At 41.7% G+C, this 16,779-nt stretch overlaps 2 protein-coding genes across 3 annotated transcripts; both read right to left on the bottom strand.

The window, feature by feature from the left end:
- Positions 1–24: 24 nt before the first annotated feature.
- On the bottom strand, positions 25–4,181 carry LOC145448892 (uncharacterized). 2 transcript variants are annotated; one of them, XM_080327338.1, is made up of 4 exons: positions 4,036–4,181; positions 3,391–3,523; positions 3,100–3,317; positions 25–653 (listed from the first exon to the last, which is right to left on the bottom strand). In XM_080327338.1, exons 1-4 carry the CDS (start codon positions 4,106–4,108, stop codon positions 127–129), a joined length of 951 nt encoding a protein of 316 aa, XP_080183464.1. In that variant the 5' UTR covers positions 4,109–4,181; the 3' UTR covers positions 25–126. The 2 variants fall into 2 exon arrangements, with proteins under 2 accessions (XP_080183464.1, XP_080183463.1); XM_080327337.1 differs by having other exon boundaries at positions 3,100–3,320.
- Positions 4,182–10,394: 6,213 nt separating this feature from the next.
- Positions 10,395–13,806, bottom strand: LOC145447949 (uncharacterized). Its single transcript, XM_080326227.1, has 3 exons — positions 12,989–13,806; positions 12,854–12,922; positions 10,395–12,595 (listed from the first exon to the last, which is right to left on the bottom strand). The coding sequence occupies exons 1-3, from the start codon at positions 13,020–13,022 to the stop codon at positions 11,748–11,750; spliced, it is 951 nt and encodes a 316-aa protein (XP_080182353.1). The 5' UTR covers positions 13,023–13,806; the 3' UTR covers positions 10,395–11,747.
- Between the last annotated feature and the right edge of the window lie 2,973 nt (positions 13,807–16,779).

The raw sequence follows: 16,779 nt of genomic DNA on the forward strand, positions 1-16,779 counted from the left end.
CTGGAAATCGGGTTATATCAGCTGTTCTGGACCAACCACATTTTTATTGAACAACAAATCACAAAGCAAAATTTGACGAGTCGACACAAAATTTCAGTAACGCATGTCCCATCGAATTCGACATTGTCAGAGTATCGCCACTTTCACGTCATACCGCGGGGGACCGAGCGGTGCTGGCAACGGATACCAAAAACTAGCACGAGAATAACTTTCCGTAGTTTTCAATCTCCAAAACGTTGTGGCTGTGTCATTATCAGGTACCCCTCCGACAATGTACAAACGAGTGCAGTCTACTGCAACGTCAAATCCCTCTATATTAGTTGGTATGTCTGGACCGACGGACCACGAATGAAATCCCAACACGTTTCTACGCAAACACGAAAAGTACGCATCCCCAGCGGAATATAGCACATTCCCAGCAACTCCGACGCCTCGCCGTATAGATTGGGAGGCTTGTGTACCAACAGCCGTCCATCTGTCGCTTATAGGACAGTAGACTTCTACAGGAAAATTCATCATCCGGCACTCCTCGTCGCCTCCCACCGCGTAGATCCGTCGTTTCAGCACACCGACCGAAAAATCGGTTCTTCTTACGACCATCGGTTTACCCAGCTCCCAAGCTTCTCCGTTCCAGATTTCAACACAATCGGAAGCTGTAATAAAAGAGTATATTGTGGGTTGTGGGTTGTGGGACCAATTGTGCCACTTGCGATTGAAAGGAACTCAAGTCTGCGGACTAACTGAGTGACCGAGGGAGAACTATACGAGTTCTAACGTTCCACGACCAGCAGTAACGGGACATTGAACGTAACATGAAACGGGACGTGTTGGACGTTCTGGACACAACGATATCGTAACCTTTGGTAAAATATACAGCGATACGTGAATATTTCCATTGCTTTAGCGTGTAGTTAAGAATATTGAGCTACGGACAACGCAGAGAACTTTCGAAATACATACAGGCACTCGAGAATATTGAAGCACAACGGTCCCAATCTCCCTAACGAATTCTAGGATGACTATGATGACAGAGTAAACCTAAATCCCGCGGTATCAATTCACGAATGCTTCACGGATGGCTGGGCGTATGACGTAATTTGGTTTACCCGACGCCGGGACAGGGAAAATGTGCCGGGACCTGCGAATCGTCAAATAGATTATCCACGTTTCATAACCAGACTCTTTCGTAATTTCTGTTGGGACTGAGGTGAAAGCTTATATTAGGTTACATAGACGCGCGGAGAATTAGAATAGTTTTTTCATTACAAAAAAGAGGTAAGCTTCAATTAGGCGAGAATTAAAATTCGCAGAGGTGGTCTTAATAGTCCGTTTTCGTATCCAAGTATAGCAGTAGAAGCGATGACGTAAATTTCCCATCAATTACAACTGGAAGTAGCGATTTTCGAGGAATGTCAATATCACTTTGAGTGGAAGCAGAAAACGAAGGGCTGAGAAGTGCTTTCAAAAACCGACTTAGTCGCGAGCTCGCAAATCTCTAGACTCTAGAGATTTGCGAGCTCTAGAGTCTAGAGTGTGCTAGGTGGAATTTACTGGGTGTTGCAGCTGTATCCCATGAAGTCAATGCCACTCCTGAATATCGCTCCGTACCATGGCGTGATTGCGTACTATTATTACTGTGGCGATTTTTTACCTAAAAAACGGACGATTTTCACATAAAAAAATCAAAATTTTGACATTTTTTTACCTAAAAAATTTCAATTTTGATCAAATTTTGACTTCACGCATGCAAATTAAGTGTTTTCGCACATAATGTTGAAATTGTGCTACTCATCTTCATATGAGGTTGGAACTGTGTCCTTACGAAGTAGTTTGGCCTGAAAAAACGTTTTCGACCTAAATACTGACGAATTTTACATGAAAAAACTGTATTTCAACGAAATCTGGCCCTATGAAGAATTCCAGTAATAAATCACGTATTATGGTAGAAATAATTAAAATTTGTTGTAGTACAACGAAGGATACTTTCCTCATTCTCGGGTAGAAAGTGTCTGTCCTTATTGAGTAGCTTGTCAAGAACGGAGAAAGAACGATCAACAGCAGCAGTTGTTGTCTGACAACAAACACTGAAGTTGTACGTACACTGCTGGTGACACAGCGTGTTGCTTCATTCTGACAATGTTGTCAATATTTTTTATCATGCGCTTCTTGATATAAGAACCGTGCAATGCCCAGGCAGTCTCGCTCCAGTTAGGACATTGCGGTCCGTTGACCATAACACCATGTCAACCTATTTGTTTCGTGTGACCGTTTCTGATTCACAATTAGAATAGGGCCGTCTACAACGGTAGGCCTATGAAGTAGGCTACAAGCTGTAAAATATCAAATGATAAGTTCGGCGACAGTGCAAAATCTACGATACAAGCGAAATGCAGGGGTCAAAAATTTTTTGACTTAGTAAACAGTATCGACAAATTTTTGACCTAACGCTTCAATTTTGACAAACTTTAGACTTATTTTAACATGTTAAAAAAATCGCCCTAATTATTGTAATTATTGCTGCAAAATTATTATATCCTGTTGTAATTTACCTCGACTATAATTGTGTCTTAAACGCGCGTTCGTCGAGATTCGTTGCTAAATCTACTTTGCATTAACGTATGAATAAACGTCCTATGTCTTAAGTAATATCTGTGATCAAGACGATCTCATACGCACAGGACAGGACTTTCAGGTTACGTATAGCCAACAATTTATACCTAATAATTTGGTTGATGGCTCTACTTTTACTCCAAGAATAATCCCGAAATCCCTGCATGGTGCCTTCGCTCCGGTAGGCAGTTTTGATCAACAAACAATTGATTAGAACAGAAAGTAGTCTAATATCATATTCCCTTGGTAAGTATTTCCAGTAGACAAAAACTACTTATGTAATCGGAAAAAGTAAAGGTACTTCGTTACCGACCACTTCTAAAAATTAAGGTAGTTGGAAGGTTGCAATTAGGGTGTGATTAAACGTTTGGGTAGGGTGTGATTAAACGTTTGGGAATACATTAGACACAGATCAGAACAAATAGGCCTACAGTACAACTAGGTTTCATTTCAATGACGATTGTCATGTGCTGAAAATTTTGGACGTACCTCCCTCCTCTTCAGTGCCTCCAAGCGCGTACAATTTTCCATCGAGAACCGCAGCGCACAAGCCGTGCCGACCGTGATTAATGGGCGTGCCGGATGTCCACCGCTCGCCGGCAGTTGCGTTAGGATTGTACACGAACACAGTGTTAGTAGTGCCATGATCACCGTCCTTGCCGCCTATGACCCACATGCACCCATCGTACGTAGCAACCGCAAACGCACTTCTGAATGGAAATTATGTAGGACATGAAGACTAATTTGGAATTCGGATTCCAAAATATCAATTTTGACCACCTTGTTTCGGGCATGGTCTCTTGAATCATATACCATCTCTTCTCAGCAAAACTATACCGTTGGAATGGACAGATCCCGTAGCGATCATCCTCTTGAGGGTTCCCACCAATCATATACAAATAAGATGGTGTTACTGCGACAAGAATACAACGGTTAACACGTGAAAATACACCCAGAAAATATAAAACAAAAGTAGGTTCCGTTTTAAATACGATGTTGCTTTTTATATCAGTCCTCAAATATTTTCACATGCTCGATATAAATACCACGAACGAACTTCCCATATAACGAATTGCACTCGACATCGACGAGGCATAGCTTATTCTATCATTAATCACTGATTGAATTTAGCTGTTTCGAAACAACATTCAACGCGAACATACGCTTTTTTCAACAATTCCGTAACGACTGTCACCATACTAGGTTCAACTTTTCAGTAATTAAATAAGCAAGTATGGGATTAGTGAACGAGAGAATGCCGTGAAATAACAAAATTTCCCCGCGCAAAGGGTATATTACATACTGTGCGGAGAATTTATGTAGTTTGCAGCCTGGTAAGTAACGGACGCTACGGAAAATCCATTTTTTGAGACTTATTGTCAACGCATACAAGACATTACCGGCTAGATGTCGTGTTATGCGTACCTCGCACTATTTCCTTGCGTCTTTTCGGCGGCCTGTCCTTAAACCCGAGCGCTTTTCGAACACGTCGGAACATGGCGAACCCGAATTATATGCTAATTCAAATCTAAATCAACTGAAAACGAAAAAAGCGGGGTGATCAATAGAATTCAAATAAGTTGTCGGCCACAATCTATTACAACGAACAGCCAACGAACAGCGGTTCGTATCCAGTCTATTAGACAAGCCCCATTCAAAATGGGTAACGGGACTCTTCCGCAACTTAGTAGACGCAAGGGGTCGCAAAATTGCAATATCGAGACAATGATAGGTTATACGCTACGATACCGCGTCACTCCATACATCTGGTTCGGGCGATATCGACAAATTTACTTCCTATATTGGTGAAACCTGGATATAAATCATAATGAGATTGCCTCATTTTGACCACTTTGCTTGCATTTTGAGTAGCGAATCATATCCGATGGCAACGCGTAGTAACAATGGTCGGTCAGATTCAGCGCCGTAACTGCCGCGCCCCAAACCCCCTAATTAGGGAGGCGAGCTCGAAGGGGCCGATTTGTTGTTGCTAGCTTTCATGATTCAATATGGGTACCCCTTTTAAGAAAAAACGCATCATAATTTATATAGATAAACATTTCGGCATCGGCCATTATGCGTCACGACACACGAATATGCTGACAATGACGTTTCGGTTAACATGCAATGCGAAGTGTGCTGACAAAAAGCTCTGCGGCGAGAAAACCTTGACCAAAAAGAACCGCCTCGTGTCGGCCGACACCGATATATATACATATGCCGAATTTTCCTTCGTCCATATGCGCCAAAATAGATGGCACCTAATATTACTGTCCTGGCAATCTGAGCCCCACTTTACAAATGCCACCCATAGAGAATAATTATACACCCCGTGAAAAAATGCCACTTCTCGAGTCGTGTGCGAAGCTCGGTCTGGTGCGTCTCAGCGATTCCGAGATCTTTTTGACCATATAGCAGACGGGATGTCATGAAATTACAACACATGAAGTAATTGACAACAACGGGCCCGCCCACAGATGCATAAGTATTCATTTTGGGCCCTAAATTTTTAAAAGACACCAATGATGTCAGTACTAACGGTAAAACTTGGCACATGGGCTAGTATAGTTAAGAATTCTACAGTAGTATAGGCAATTCCAATATCATCGACCGAGTTGAAACATGTATTGGAGTTCTTTCGCGCCACGCACGACTAGACCACAATAGTACGCGAACCACCGAAAACAAGAACACTATCGTATAGTCATGACGTAGGACGCAAAGAGGATCTGGTGGGACGAAACCTCCAGAAGTTTGGTTTATCACTTTATGGGGGCCCATGACAAGCATTTGGGGCTGGTGAAGTGCTTTGACGGTTATGGTCAGATTTATCGCGTGCCTATTGTTCTGTTCACGTTTTGTTCATGAGTAACTTATGACATCGTTAGTGAGTAACACTGCATTTCTCTCTGAAAGCAATATTTCGACAGCATAGACGAGACTTTCAGTGCGTTCGAGTGGAAAATTAGAAAGTTTAACCAAAAATTAGCTTTTCCTTGGTATTTTATTACTCAAGTGCAACTCAATGGCGGGCCATACCGGCATTCCAGAGCAATACGCAGTATAGATTCAATAAAACTGAACATCGACACCGGGAATATAATATAGTATAGGCTGATGGGGGTGAGCGTACGAGATGATATTGTGATCTTGTTTACTGTTGCGAAACTAAAATTGATCTGGGCATTTTACATCAAGCGCTTTTCCGAAGTCTTCAACAAAGTCCGCAGAATATGACCTGACGAGACACCCGCAGACCACGAGTTGTGGATCCCTCTATCAGACGGACAAAACATGAAAACACGCGTTTTGAATAGTGAGTGGGCAAGTGCTGCGTGTTGGGTTCTCGGCCTCGTTCCAATCATGTCAAAGAATGCAACAAGAAACAGTAGTACAGGTTATGAAATCTGACCTAATATTTCCGCGCAGCAGATTCTATACGTGTCGTAACAGCCGCTCGTTCGTCTATCCCGATAGCAAAGAACCATTTGATACTTTGCGTTGCACTCAATTTGATTTGACGGTCGTCAGCCTGTTACATATTCTTTGATCCTCGCTTTGGAATTTTATAATTTAACCATTAAAACACCTTGGAATGATATGTAGTTGTTAATGACGACATATTTCGTATCATTGACGATTGGAATGGAGCACGCGTTGCCAACAACTTACACCCACAACTAAGTCACTATAATCCAGGGGCGGCCAATTTTTTGTGTTCAGCGTGCCAAAATGTCGAAAATGTCACTTTTTTACCAGCTTGCGTGCCAAACATTCAATTTAGTACTATTCATTGTCTCAAGCAATGAATATCACCAACCGTTTTTCTGCAGCTGGCAGCGGCATCCGTCACGCCAGCGACCCTTTATTGGTCGCGAACGGAATAAATTTTGGTCGCTACCGCACTCGACCTATCGCTCACATGTACGTGATATTTACATAGTTTATTTTCAGTCGGGCAACGGGGCAATGATTGATATTCTGTGGTTGATATGTTCGTTTCCAAGTCTTGTGTATTTGGTATACCATATCTAATATGTGACAGACCTATCAATATTGTTACGATGATATGGTCTAAAGATGATGAAAAATGTGCCCACCCTTGTATCATCCAGGTCGGTTTGGTGTCACATTAAGGTCGGGCTGACACTAGATTCGTCTGCTCTGGTCGCGGTAAAGTGGTAAAGATTGCCGTTGCTCCAGATAGAATGGAGTCGCTTGCACACCAGACGAAACTAAAATAATATCTCCTTCCCAGAGACTAACGCGATTCCAAATTCGAATTTCGACACGAAGCTCATTATTTTTCACGGCAGGTCTCATTTAATACGTGCGGCTCAAGGTGCGGGCGCTGGAAGTCTATTTGGCGCTGGTCACTGCGGCGCCTTCACAGTGGGCATATTAATGTCGAACATTTTGGCCAGCATGCGGCGGTTATTTTGTTTCAAGGTTTTATCGCCGCCAATCATTTTGGCAACGCATACACCGCATGGGAGTCGCATGGTCGCATGTTGTCCGAAAATTTCTGTATAGGCCGTGTCATCTATAGCGTGAAAATGCCCAGCGCCGGAATGCCGGTTCATAAGTCGCGCTCCCGTAGGCTGCACAGTGAATAACACTCCTGGAGTAAAGCATCCGCACGGTTTCATACGGTATTTGGTTGACGTTCTTTCGTACTGCTAATAAGGTCGACTCATTTTTATACAATATGCATAGTTTTCGAAAGCATTTTCTATATATATATATATTTAATTTATTGGGGGTTTCCGCATTAAAATCACAAGACATCAGGTTCCAAGAAGTCGCGGGAAGCGCCGAAAAAATACAAGAGAAGTAAAATGTGCCCTAAAAGACTCTATTTTATGTTGCTTTACGAAATAATTTTGAAACGCCTACGACCTTTATACATTTTGAAAACCTGTTTCACTTTTTGCAAAAACATGGTCTCAATATGTCGTTTGCGTGAAATCATTTGGCGTACCATGAAAAATCATGTCTCGTGCCACGAATGGCACGCGTGCCGTGGTTTGCCGACACCTGCTATAATCGATGAGCAGCCGGTGATAGAGCTATTAATGACAATGTTTTCTATTTCAGCAGACAACGGTTGTTGACTTCCCCATTCTGTAGGTATAACATCGCTTTAGGTAGCCTACCTCGGGCATTTTTATAAGGAATTAACGTCGTCCGCCCGAAATGTTGCTCAGTTCGTGTTCCCGTTCAGTGACAACTAGGTCCCTATTCCTGTGCTAACTATGGACGAGAGTCAGAATATCTCCTAAGCTGGCGGTTAATAATTCAACAGACCAATTCTAAAACAAATGCAATGGAAATTACACATTGCTCTTCATCCGCGTCGATGTACAAATACTAACCCCTGCATGTTACAATAGTGCGTCCTTCAACTGTGGCGACTATGCATTCTGATGCGACACCATACACTGACTCATCCTAATCACGACGAATGGATGCCTGTCTGATCTTACATTGCAAACGGAGTAATGATGAGTCAAATGGCTTCACTAAATCTTTTCTCGGCGCGGCTAGCAATCAACTACCAAACGATAGTGAGGCGCTATTTGATTTACCATGTACCCCTTCTTGCGTAGAGCATGTGCATGTGCATCACTGTGTACGAAACTCAAGATATATTTTCTCGTGTATGCCATCATCTTAACGAGAGTTAGCAAAAAGGAATTGCGTACGGTGAACACTTTCTGACTCACAGCTTAAGGCTACCCCTTGCAATCAATAGAACTGTCCATGGAACCCCGCACGAATACTGCTTACTGAACAATAACAATACATAAGGTAAAGTAAATCTAATTTTCCGTTGCTTTTACTTCTACTTCGTCATATTTTGTGACTTACTTACTTTTCGCTATTGACAGTCCGTCAAATCAAAAGTATTTTGTACTTCCCATAGCATAGAGGGAGAGAGAGCGACAGCGAGAGACCGAGACGGAGAAATCCATAGTCTGTTTCTGTGGAGAGTTCAGATGTATCGTCATGCTTCGCCCGAAAAATATACGGAGTGACCCATACCTTTCCACGAAAATCTCGGCCGATACAATTTTTGTATGTGCATTGGGCGTAGTTGATATGAGCAATTTCAGGCCGCATATAGTCGCACATATAACAGTTTTATCACATTTAAAGAGCTAAGCAAAACGTTTGTAATTAAACGATCTGTCGTATATCGTCATTTGCCTTCCTGATCTCATAAAGTGTTAATGTAGTACCAGGTAATCTTTCCGTATCGCTTATGGTCATGTTAACTACATGGGCCTTGTAGTGAGCGGGAGGGAGCAAGTATTCTGAACAAGGCACTAGGGTGAAACAAAGCTATGAACCTCTGTTCTATAGCAAAGCTGTCATTTGTATTACATGATACGCTCGAATCCTTATGATGTTAAAATATCTTCATGAGATGTATAGCAACACACACCTAACTCGCTGCACCGTCCGCATATGTCAATTTCCAGGTTTTGATGGTTCATGATAGTGTATATTTGACTGATTTTCAAAAGCTACTTACTTAAATGAGTTCTTTTAAACGACGGCAAATTATACTTCTACTTGAAGAAGTTTTAGGCTGCTTGGAAAAGAACTACTTCTACTCGTACCTTCTTGCGTAGAATTCTGCGTTGATGCTTTTACCTCTACATGAGTAGCATTCTTCACTACTTTGACCACCTATGGACATTACTAAACTTTCCGTCTCCTGGATATCTACAAACTGAACCCTTTGATTTGCAGTCGGTTGGCAGTCCTTGCAGCGACGTATCTGGGGAAAATCCCCAAAGAAATCAATCAGAATATGAAAATACTATTTTACATCCCTGCAACCATTAGGGATGTTGCAATTTCTGTTCAAATTTCTAATTTGATATCGCGTGCATGGATGACTTAAAATCCTAAGCTTCCTTAGCCAACACCAGCCAACCTCATTTTGCCAAGTCTCCCAGCAGGGCTGTGGAGTCGGAGTCTCAGTCGGAGTTTCGCCAAATTTTCCCCTAATGGAGTCGCAGTCTCGAAAATTGATAAGCACTATTTGGAGTCGGAGTCGTGAAAAAAATACTGGCTGGAGTCGGGTTCGGAGTCTGTGAAAATACTCCCACTCAGACTCCAACTTCCTTAATGTGATAACAAGTGCTAAATTCTCCTAGAATTACTAATAGTCGATAAAATAGGATTTGTATTTACCAACAATCACTGTTATTAGTAATAATATTGATAAATTTGGAGATTATTTGCAAATTGCAATTCAGTTGCATAGAGCAAGAATTCTGCATGATGCATCTTCGTGACCAACACAAAATTACTGATGCAATCACAAATTGATGCAATTTTTGGAATTATGTCATGATACTGTGAAAGGGTAATAAATAAATCGTCTGCTTTTGTAAGTGACAATGACAACATCACTTGTAAAATTGATGCAAACATCACCAAACGCCGCTTCCCACTTGACAAAATCAAAAATATTTCTTGTCAGTTGCTCAGTCGCTTGGGTCGAACAAATGTTTAAGAAAGGGTACAGGTATATAGTCTTAGTCCATGAATACCTGTCTAAGTGAAAGAAGACATATGCTATTTGAATACTTCCTAAATTTCGTTTCTGACTACCGTTTATAAGTAGTGAGATAATGTGTGCTTGTCATGAGCAGGACCGTAACTGCCGCACCCCAAACCCCCATAATTGGAAGGCGAGCTACAAGGGGGGCCAAAACTATTTCTTCCATCAGCATAAATTATCGATCATTTTGGGGGATGTTATGTAATTGAATGCGTGCCTTTTAATAGGGTTACCCTCAGCACCCCAAGAAAAAATTTGCATCACTTATAAACAAAAATAGGCATTTCAGCGCCGGCCATTACCACTCCACGATACACCAAGACTTCTGAAGTTTTGGCCAACATAGGCGACTTCGCGAAGTGTGTTACCAAATTAAAGCTTAACCAAAAATGATGACCTCATGTTGGCTAAAACCATCATTATATATATTGCCGATTGTGCATTGACGCGGAATAGTCCTGCGCTTGCTATCCGAAGTCCCTAAAACCTCTGCCATACCAGTAAATCTGATCACGTGAACTGAGAGAGGATGAAAATTGAAGTTCAATCCTATGAACTTGATTTTTTTTCGCGCTTCGTGCGACCACTTCAGTGTTGGGATCAAGTACTGCCTTCGAGTCAGTAGTCATTTCGAGTCATTGCACATTTTGACTCGAGTCCAGTCAAGTCAATCGAATTTCTAAGGTGACTTGAGTCAAGTCACTCGATTTTCGGAGGGGACTCGAGTCAAGTCACAATTCAAGTCAAGTTGCCTTTTCGTAATATGTGCCATGATTACGTCATTGCATTTTGCTAGCTGCCTGAAATACAGATTGAGTGGTCATTGATTCTGAACCGATGAGCGAATATAGAATTAAATATACACGCAACAAGGCGCTGTATCGCTCACATATACGTAGAGCTGCTAAACTACGTAAGTAATTGAATAGCCTCAGTTTAGAGTTACCAGCTAAAATAGAGAATAGAGAAACGAATTGATAAGATGCAATACATTACCCATTTAGAAATTGATATGATACAATTCGAGCCTGCGCCAGTGGTTGAGGACTATATATTCGAAATAAATTTGAAAAAAAAACAAGAGGTTTGGTTAAAGTGAGAACAGAAATAGACATTTTGCTAATAAATTTCCTTACTGTATTAGTTTACGACAACGTAAGCTATAAGATTCGATCACTTCGCTTGCGGTCAATTTATTTGTGAGAGAACAATGGAGGCTCAGTAAAATGCACGATCATTGAATGATTGGTCGATCTCACGGGTTGCACGAGCGTTTCGCGAACAATCCGAACATATGTAAGATACAGTAATTTTTCTCGACGCCGATTACTTGATGACTTGAAATTGACTCGTGAATTTTGCTCCGAGTCACGAGTCGATCCACATTTCTGATACGTCGAGACGTCGAGTCAAGTCAAGTCAGGTCATTTCAGCAAATTGAATCGAGTCAAGTCAAGTCATACGAAAAAGGTGACTCGAGTCTGACTCGTGTCAAGTCATGACTCGAGTCATCCCAACACTGAACCAAAGTGCTGTGACATCACACATAGACTCGAATTTAACTGTGTTTCGCCATCATTCTGGCCGCGATCTCCAGATTTCCTTTCTTCATTTGCATATTTTCCTCTCTTTCCTCCTCAGTCGCGTAATCAGTCGCCTTTTCGTCCGCTTCTATCGCTGTCACGTAACAATGAGCCGCTCTGGCGTAGTCACCCGAGTTTCGGTACGCGATTCCGAGATTGTTTAGCATCATTCCGTAGAACTTGTAGTTCGAGCATAGTTCGCCGAACTCCTCTCTTAAAACCGTGAGACCTTTCTCGCCCAGTTCGACGCTTTGATTGTACTGCTTTAGGTCGTCGTAAACAGATGCAATGTCCAGAATGCATGCTGATACTTTGAGAGCTTTATCTTCTGGGTCCAAACCTTCCAATGCACGAAGACAATTCAGAATATCACCCATGTAGGCTATACCTCTTTCTATACTGTTTATATTTGTGTCGGGATTTTCATTCACTAAAGCTTTAACAGCGAATTTGACGTCCCGAAGGCGATTTATAATCCATTTCGCGTCCTCGTCCGGAGATCCAGACATTGCGGTTTTCTTCGAATTGTTTACGGAGACTCCGGTTTGATACAAATCGTTTGCTATCTTATACAAGATGATCGCGCGTACATAACCTCCATCCTGCTTTAAACGGTACCCGATTTTTCGAACCTCCCGAGCCGTGTGAGATTCGGCAGCGATTCGACGAACTTCGTCCACGGCTCGATCCGTAAGACCTCGGTTCAGATTCGATTCGAGTTCGGCGATTCGAAGAGCCTGACTCAGGTTCGGACGTAAGTCTTGCAGTTCGCGGAGTAGTTCGGACATCTTTTCCGAGTCATCGTGCGGTTTCGTGACTTCCTCTGAATATTAATTAAATATAAATTTACAGAGACGGTCATTACTCCAACTTCAAGTACATTCTGCCTACAAGCAGCACTTAGTAGTTATTTTTCAGACTACCTCTAGTAGACAGTTTTCTGGGCAAAATTAGATCTAGAATACTTACTTACTTACTTTCTTGAAATACTCGGAAAGCGTTATTACTACTTATACTTGAGTACAAGTATGTCTACTTTGACCCCTCTCGAAATATATTTTAATATAAATAAAAATATCACCCTCGAGTGCCTTGATTCGTTTTTCGAGTTTCTCGTTCTTGCTGCTGGTAGATTTGCCGACACCGGGGTCTAAATTTCACGAGTCGTTACTTTGCTATGCAAACAAATATTTGTTGTGAAATAGTTCAAGCTTACTTTTATTGCTTGCTGGAGAAATCGTCTTTTTCATGGTTATGTGAGATATAAGTAATTCTGTGAGCGTGAAATAAGCTTTCTGTTATTGAGTGAGTGTAAATGTGCTGCGTCGTGGGCATTACCGGTATTTTCTACCGGCATTGCCTGCATTTTAACCGTCTCTGACGAAGTAAAGTACCTTGGTAGAGTTGCAATGGACTGAGTCATCACCCAAACCCAAATATATTATTACTGTTTTCCGATTCATATTTATTGTCAAACAATAACTCACCTTGCATACGATTGTACAATGAATACCTATCAATTCTGCCAGCATACTTCTTGTTACATAACCAACCACCAAATCCATTAATTTTCGTCGGCGGGTTTACGCCTATGACAATCTACAATCATTTGAGTTTATTGATACTCTTTTCCTTTCAAATCACAAAGATAGGAATCTGTCTTATTTTCAATCAGACATCCAACCAAATGGATTCAGCTGCAGAGACGCAATACCGCGCCCTGACGGAAGCACTTACTGTCTTCCACAGAACATAACTTTCGCGTTGTCAGCTTCGTTGAGAAATTGAAAGATATGAAACGGCCTTTTGAAAACACGAATTCTAACCTAGCCTCTACCAACCAATCACATCTGTCTTCATTGAAGCTTATAACACGCAAGAAATCATGTAAAAGCTCGTTCATGCCACATCAAGAGCATTCTGTATCCTCAGAACGGCCAACGAGGACATCAGGGTAAAACCTGCATCTCTCATGACTTTATAGCGTCGCCGTAATTCAGAGCAAGAACAGCTACAGTCTTCCTAATGTTGTCTCAGCCGAGGTGGAATTCTTAAAGCAATTGTTGATCAACGCCGTTTACTCGAGCGCTCAACAAAAGACGAATCGTGCAAACAATAGCGCATCGTTAAACTGGTTAAACCATCCTCAAGAAATAGCATATGCGCCGATTGTCACGAACCCTCTTCGCTAGGCAATAAATACATATCTTCATGTCGCATTGGTAGTTAGGGGTTTGCAACTGGACGGATCGCCAGTAAATTGGGACGGAGAATACTAGTCCGCCGTTAAGATTACTGGACCACGACCCGATCCATCGAAAGAACGAGATAGATTGCACTGCGAACAATTAGAATTTGTAGTAGAATTTGTAGTAGACTAAAGTCATGTTTCAGTTCATACACTCGCACATCGAGCAATTCCAATCACGGCGGTATAAAACAATCTCATACAATCTTTTGTGTAATACGTGTAAAATCGAGCGGATATTCAATATGATGACTGCATTACAATGAGAGAGGGAGAGAGAATTTCTATTCATCATCGCAAAATAGCAAAACAGGCAACAAAATAGCATAAACTTCAGAAACACGGACACATACAAAAAAATGGTTACAGTGGCAATTTCAAGGCAAATGAGATGTGTACGAATACGATATACAATTCATAGAATTTACCACTATGTCTTACGATTGCAAGATGAAGCTGCAGCGAAGTGATCAGTTGATCATCGAGTCTACTGCAGCTGAATGTGTGCACTTGATGTCTCTGGCCTTAACTGCGTTGATGATAAATATAACTTGACACGATAGGCAAAGGTGTGTATGAAATCCAAGACGCAACATTGTAAAAGTGCGGCATAAGTATGCTCCTAAAACTCTGCGTTTTATTGCTGGGTCATATCCGGGTCCGAGATCACGTTTTCCGGACTTTCCGGCGAGGTGACAGGCTCGTAGCTCGTTCTCGCTGACTGGTCGCGATTTCTCCGACCCGAGACTCAGGAATCCCTGAAAAAAGTTGCCAGTATATAAGATAGTAGGCCTACTTACAACGGAGTACTTCAACTTATTACGAGTACTCAAGCAGCTTTTTTTACGTATGCTAAAGTGATTATGTTTTTAGACTACTTCTACTTAACAGTTTTTAGGTGTAACAAGCTACTTTTAGCAATATGGATTTTGGCAAAAAGTATTTATGGGACAGGAGCGAAAATTATGACCACCTTACCATAAACGCGTTAAGCATGTTTTAACGAGTTTAGAGCTTCATGCAATTATAATATATTTATGCAACTTTTGAAAAACAACAATTTTGTTTTTAGATCGCAATTGTTTCAAACGTGTTTTAAACAAAGCGTAGTAAAAACCCTTTACTTTAATTGCAACTCTAGTCGTGTCATGCCTTCCGTAAGTGAATCCAGTTTTTAAAATCTCTGCACCAGGATTCGAAAGCGTGTGTCTAGCAGGCTCCGGTTTCCGGTGTTCTGGAAACCTTCAAATTCCGGCAATCTGAATCCGGAGTCTTCGACGAGGGCCTACCAGATCATGTCGTAACACCATAAGGATAGTGACATTTGTATGGGACAAATCCAAATCATGTCTTTCGATTGTTCTATTTGTAAAAAGACTTTCGTTTTGATACAACAATTGGTTTTGAAATGAATTTGTCATTTGAACAATCTCCGTTTGATAGCGAGCAGACATCTGGACCAGACCAGACAGTCATTTTTTTCAGACTGGTTGGACTTGGACGTTTGGGATGCGTTTTAACACCCCTGAACAAATTACCAATTAGAGTTCTAACCCCCCCCCCCTTAGTGAGCCACCAGATATGGTCAAAGGATTTCTGGAATCAACTGAAGTAGAAACAGAATCAACTGGCATCAAATCTACTCAAGTGGGAGGAATTGAAGGAATAAGACGTGTATTTTTATCCTTGGTGTTTTTGTGGTATATGCACCGACTCATGATAAAATTTCTGTGATTTGTGCATAATGTGAATAATGAATATGCCGCTTGATAAGGAAGTTGCAAAAATAGCCCTGTAAATTTGTTTTTGTTTGTTTTGGGGTATTCGTGGTGTTTGTCGACTACTATGGTCATTTACACCAGGCCGATATTCTTCTTATTTTCCCTGTAAGGCTTTCCAAGTCTTGTACTACCCCTACATGCTATCCCGGTAATGCTGAGCGCCAAGCGGGGCAGTCATGAATACCAGCGTTACTAATCATGCCTTGGCTCTGACCCAGCCAGGTATCAACCAACTACCTACCTGTAAAAAAATCGGACGCTTTAACATTACGCTATCTCATCTGTAGGTCTAGTAAGTAAGTAGTTTCACAAATACGCTATCACCGACCGTCAAAACTAGAAACTGAGCTATGCCGAAGTTGAAGGGATCTTGGTTCGTGCCGATATATCCTAGCAGGTATCAATTTTCCACAGCATAAGAATTCGAACGCATCACGGGATGCAACAGATTAATTTGCAATGGAACAGCGCTTCGACTTTGTTGAACTTTTCTATAAAATATTGTCGGTTCTCCGTGAAAACAGCCCCTAAATTTGTTAGTCTCAGTCTCTCGCTCTCTTTCGCTGGAAGAATAGAATACTTTTAGGTTAGCGTAAACCAGTGGTTCTTAACCTTTTTTCCTCCAGCGCCCCCTTTCCAAAATTATCGTGCTCCAGCGCCTCCCAACTTCATATTGTAAGGAATGTAATAAAGACAATGATTAAGAGGGAGGTCCGTAACAGCAGTTCGTCAACCCCCCTAAAAACGATTGCCTTGCGCGCCCATAGCGTGATAAACCAAACTTGAGAGGGCTTCGCCCCCACGAACCCCATAGCGTGATTTCGATGGTCAGCAAAGTTTGTGTGGCATGGTCGCCCGAGGTGGTACCAAAATTTTCTATAATGCATGAATGAATAGGTGGTAATTACATAACTAAGTCGCTATAAACTTTTTATCCTCTCAGCCCACGTAATCAGATTTACCAGTAGCGCTGAATGA

Source organism: Botryllus schlosseri, chromosome 10, assembly GCF_051294905.1.
Source record: "Botryllus schlosseri isolate E-star chromosome 10, Bs_hap1, whole genome shotgun sequence".
In the NCBI taxonomy this organism is placed as follows: Eukaryota; Metazoa; Chordata; class Ascidiacea; order Stolidobranchia; family Styelidae; genus Botryllus; species Botryllus schlosseri.

Excerpts from the sequence above, each read along its gene's own strand:
- LOC145448892 (XM_080327337.1), bottom strand. The coding sequence starts at position 4,108 with ATGTTCCGACGTGTTCGAAAAGCGCTCGGGTTTAAGGACAGGCCGCCG. Across the intron at positions 3,321-3,390 it reads GAGACCATGCCCGAAACAAG|AAGTGCGTTTGCGGTTGCTA; the intron begins GTGGTCAAAATT and ends ATTTCCATTCAG. Across the intron at positions 654-3,099 it reads AGGCACTGAAGAGGAGGGAG|CTTCCGATTGTGTTGAAATC; the intron begins GTACGTCCAAAA and ends CTTTTATTACAG.
- LOC145447949 (XM_080326227.1), bottom strand. The coding sequence starts at position 13,022 with ATGAAAAAGACGATTTCTCCAGCAAGCAATAAAA. Across the intron at positions 12,923-12,988 it reads TTCTCCAGCAAGCAATAAAA|ACCCCGGTGTCGGCAAATCT; the intron begins GTAAGCTTGAAC and ends CGTGAAATTTAG. Across the intron at positions 12,596-12,853 it reads ACGAATCAAGGCACTCGAGG|AGGAAGTCACGAAACCGCAC; the intron begins GTGATATTTTTA and ends ATTAATATTCAG.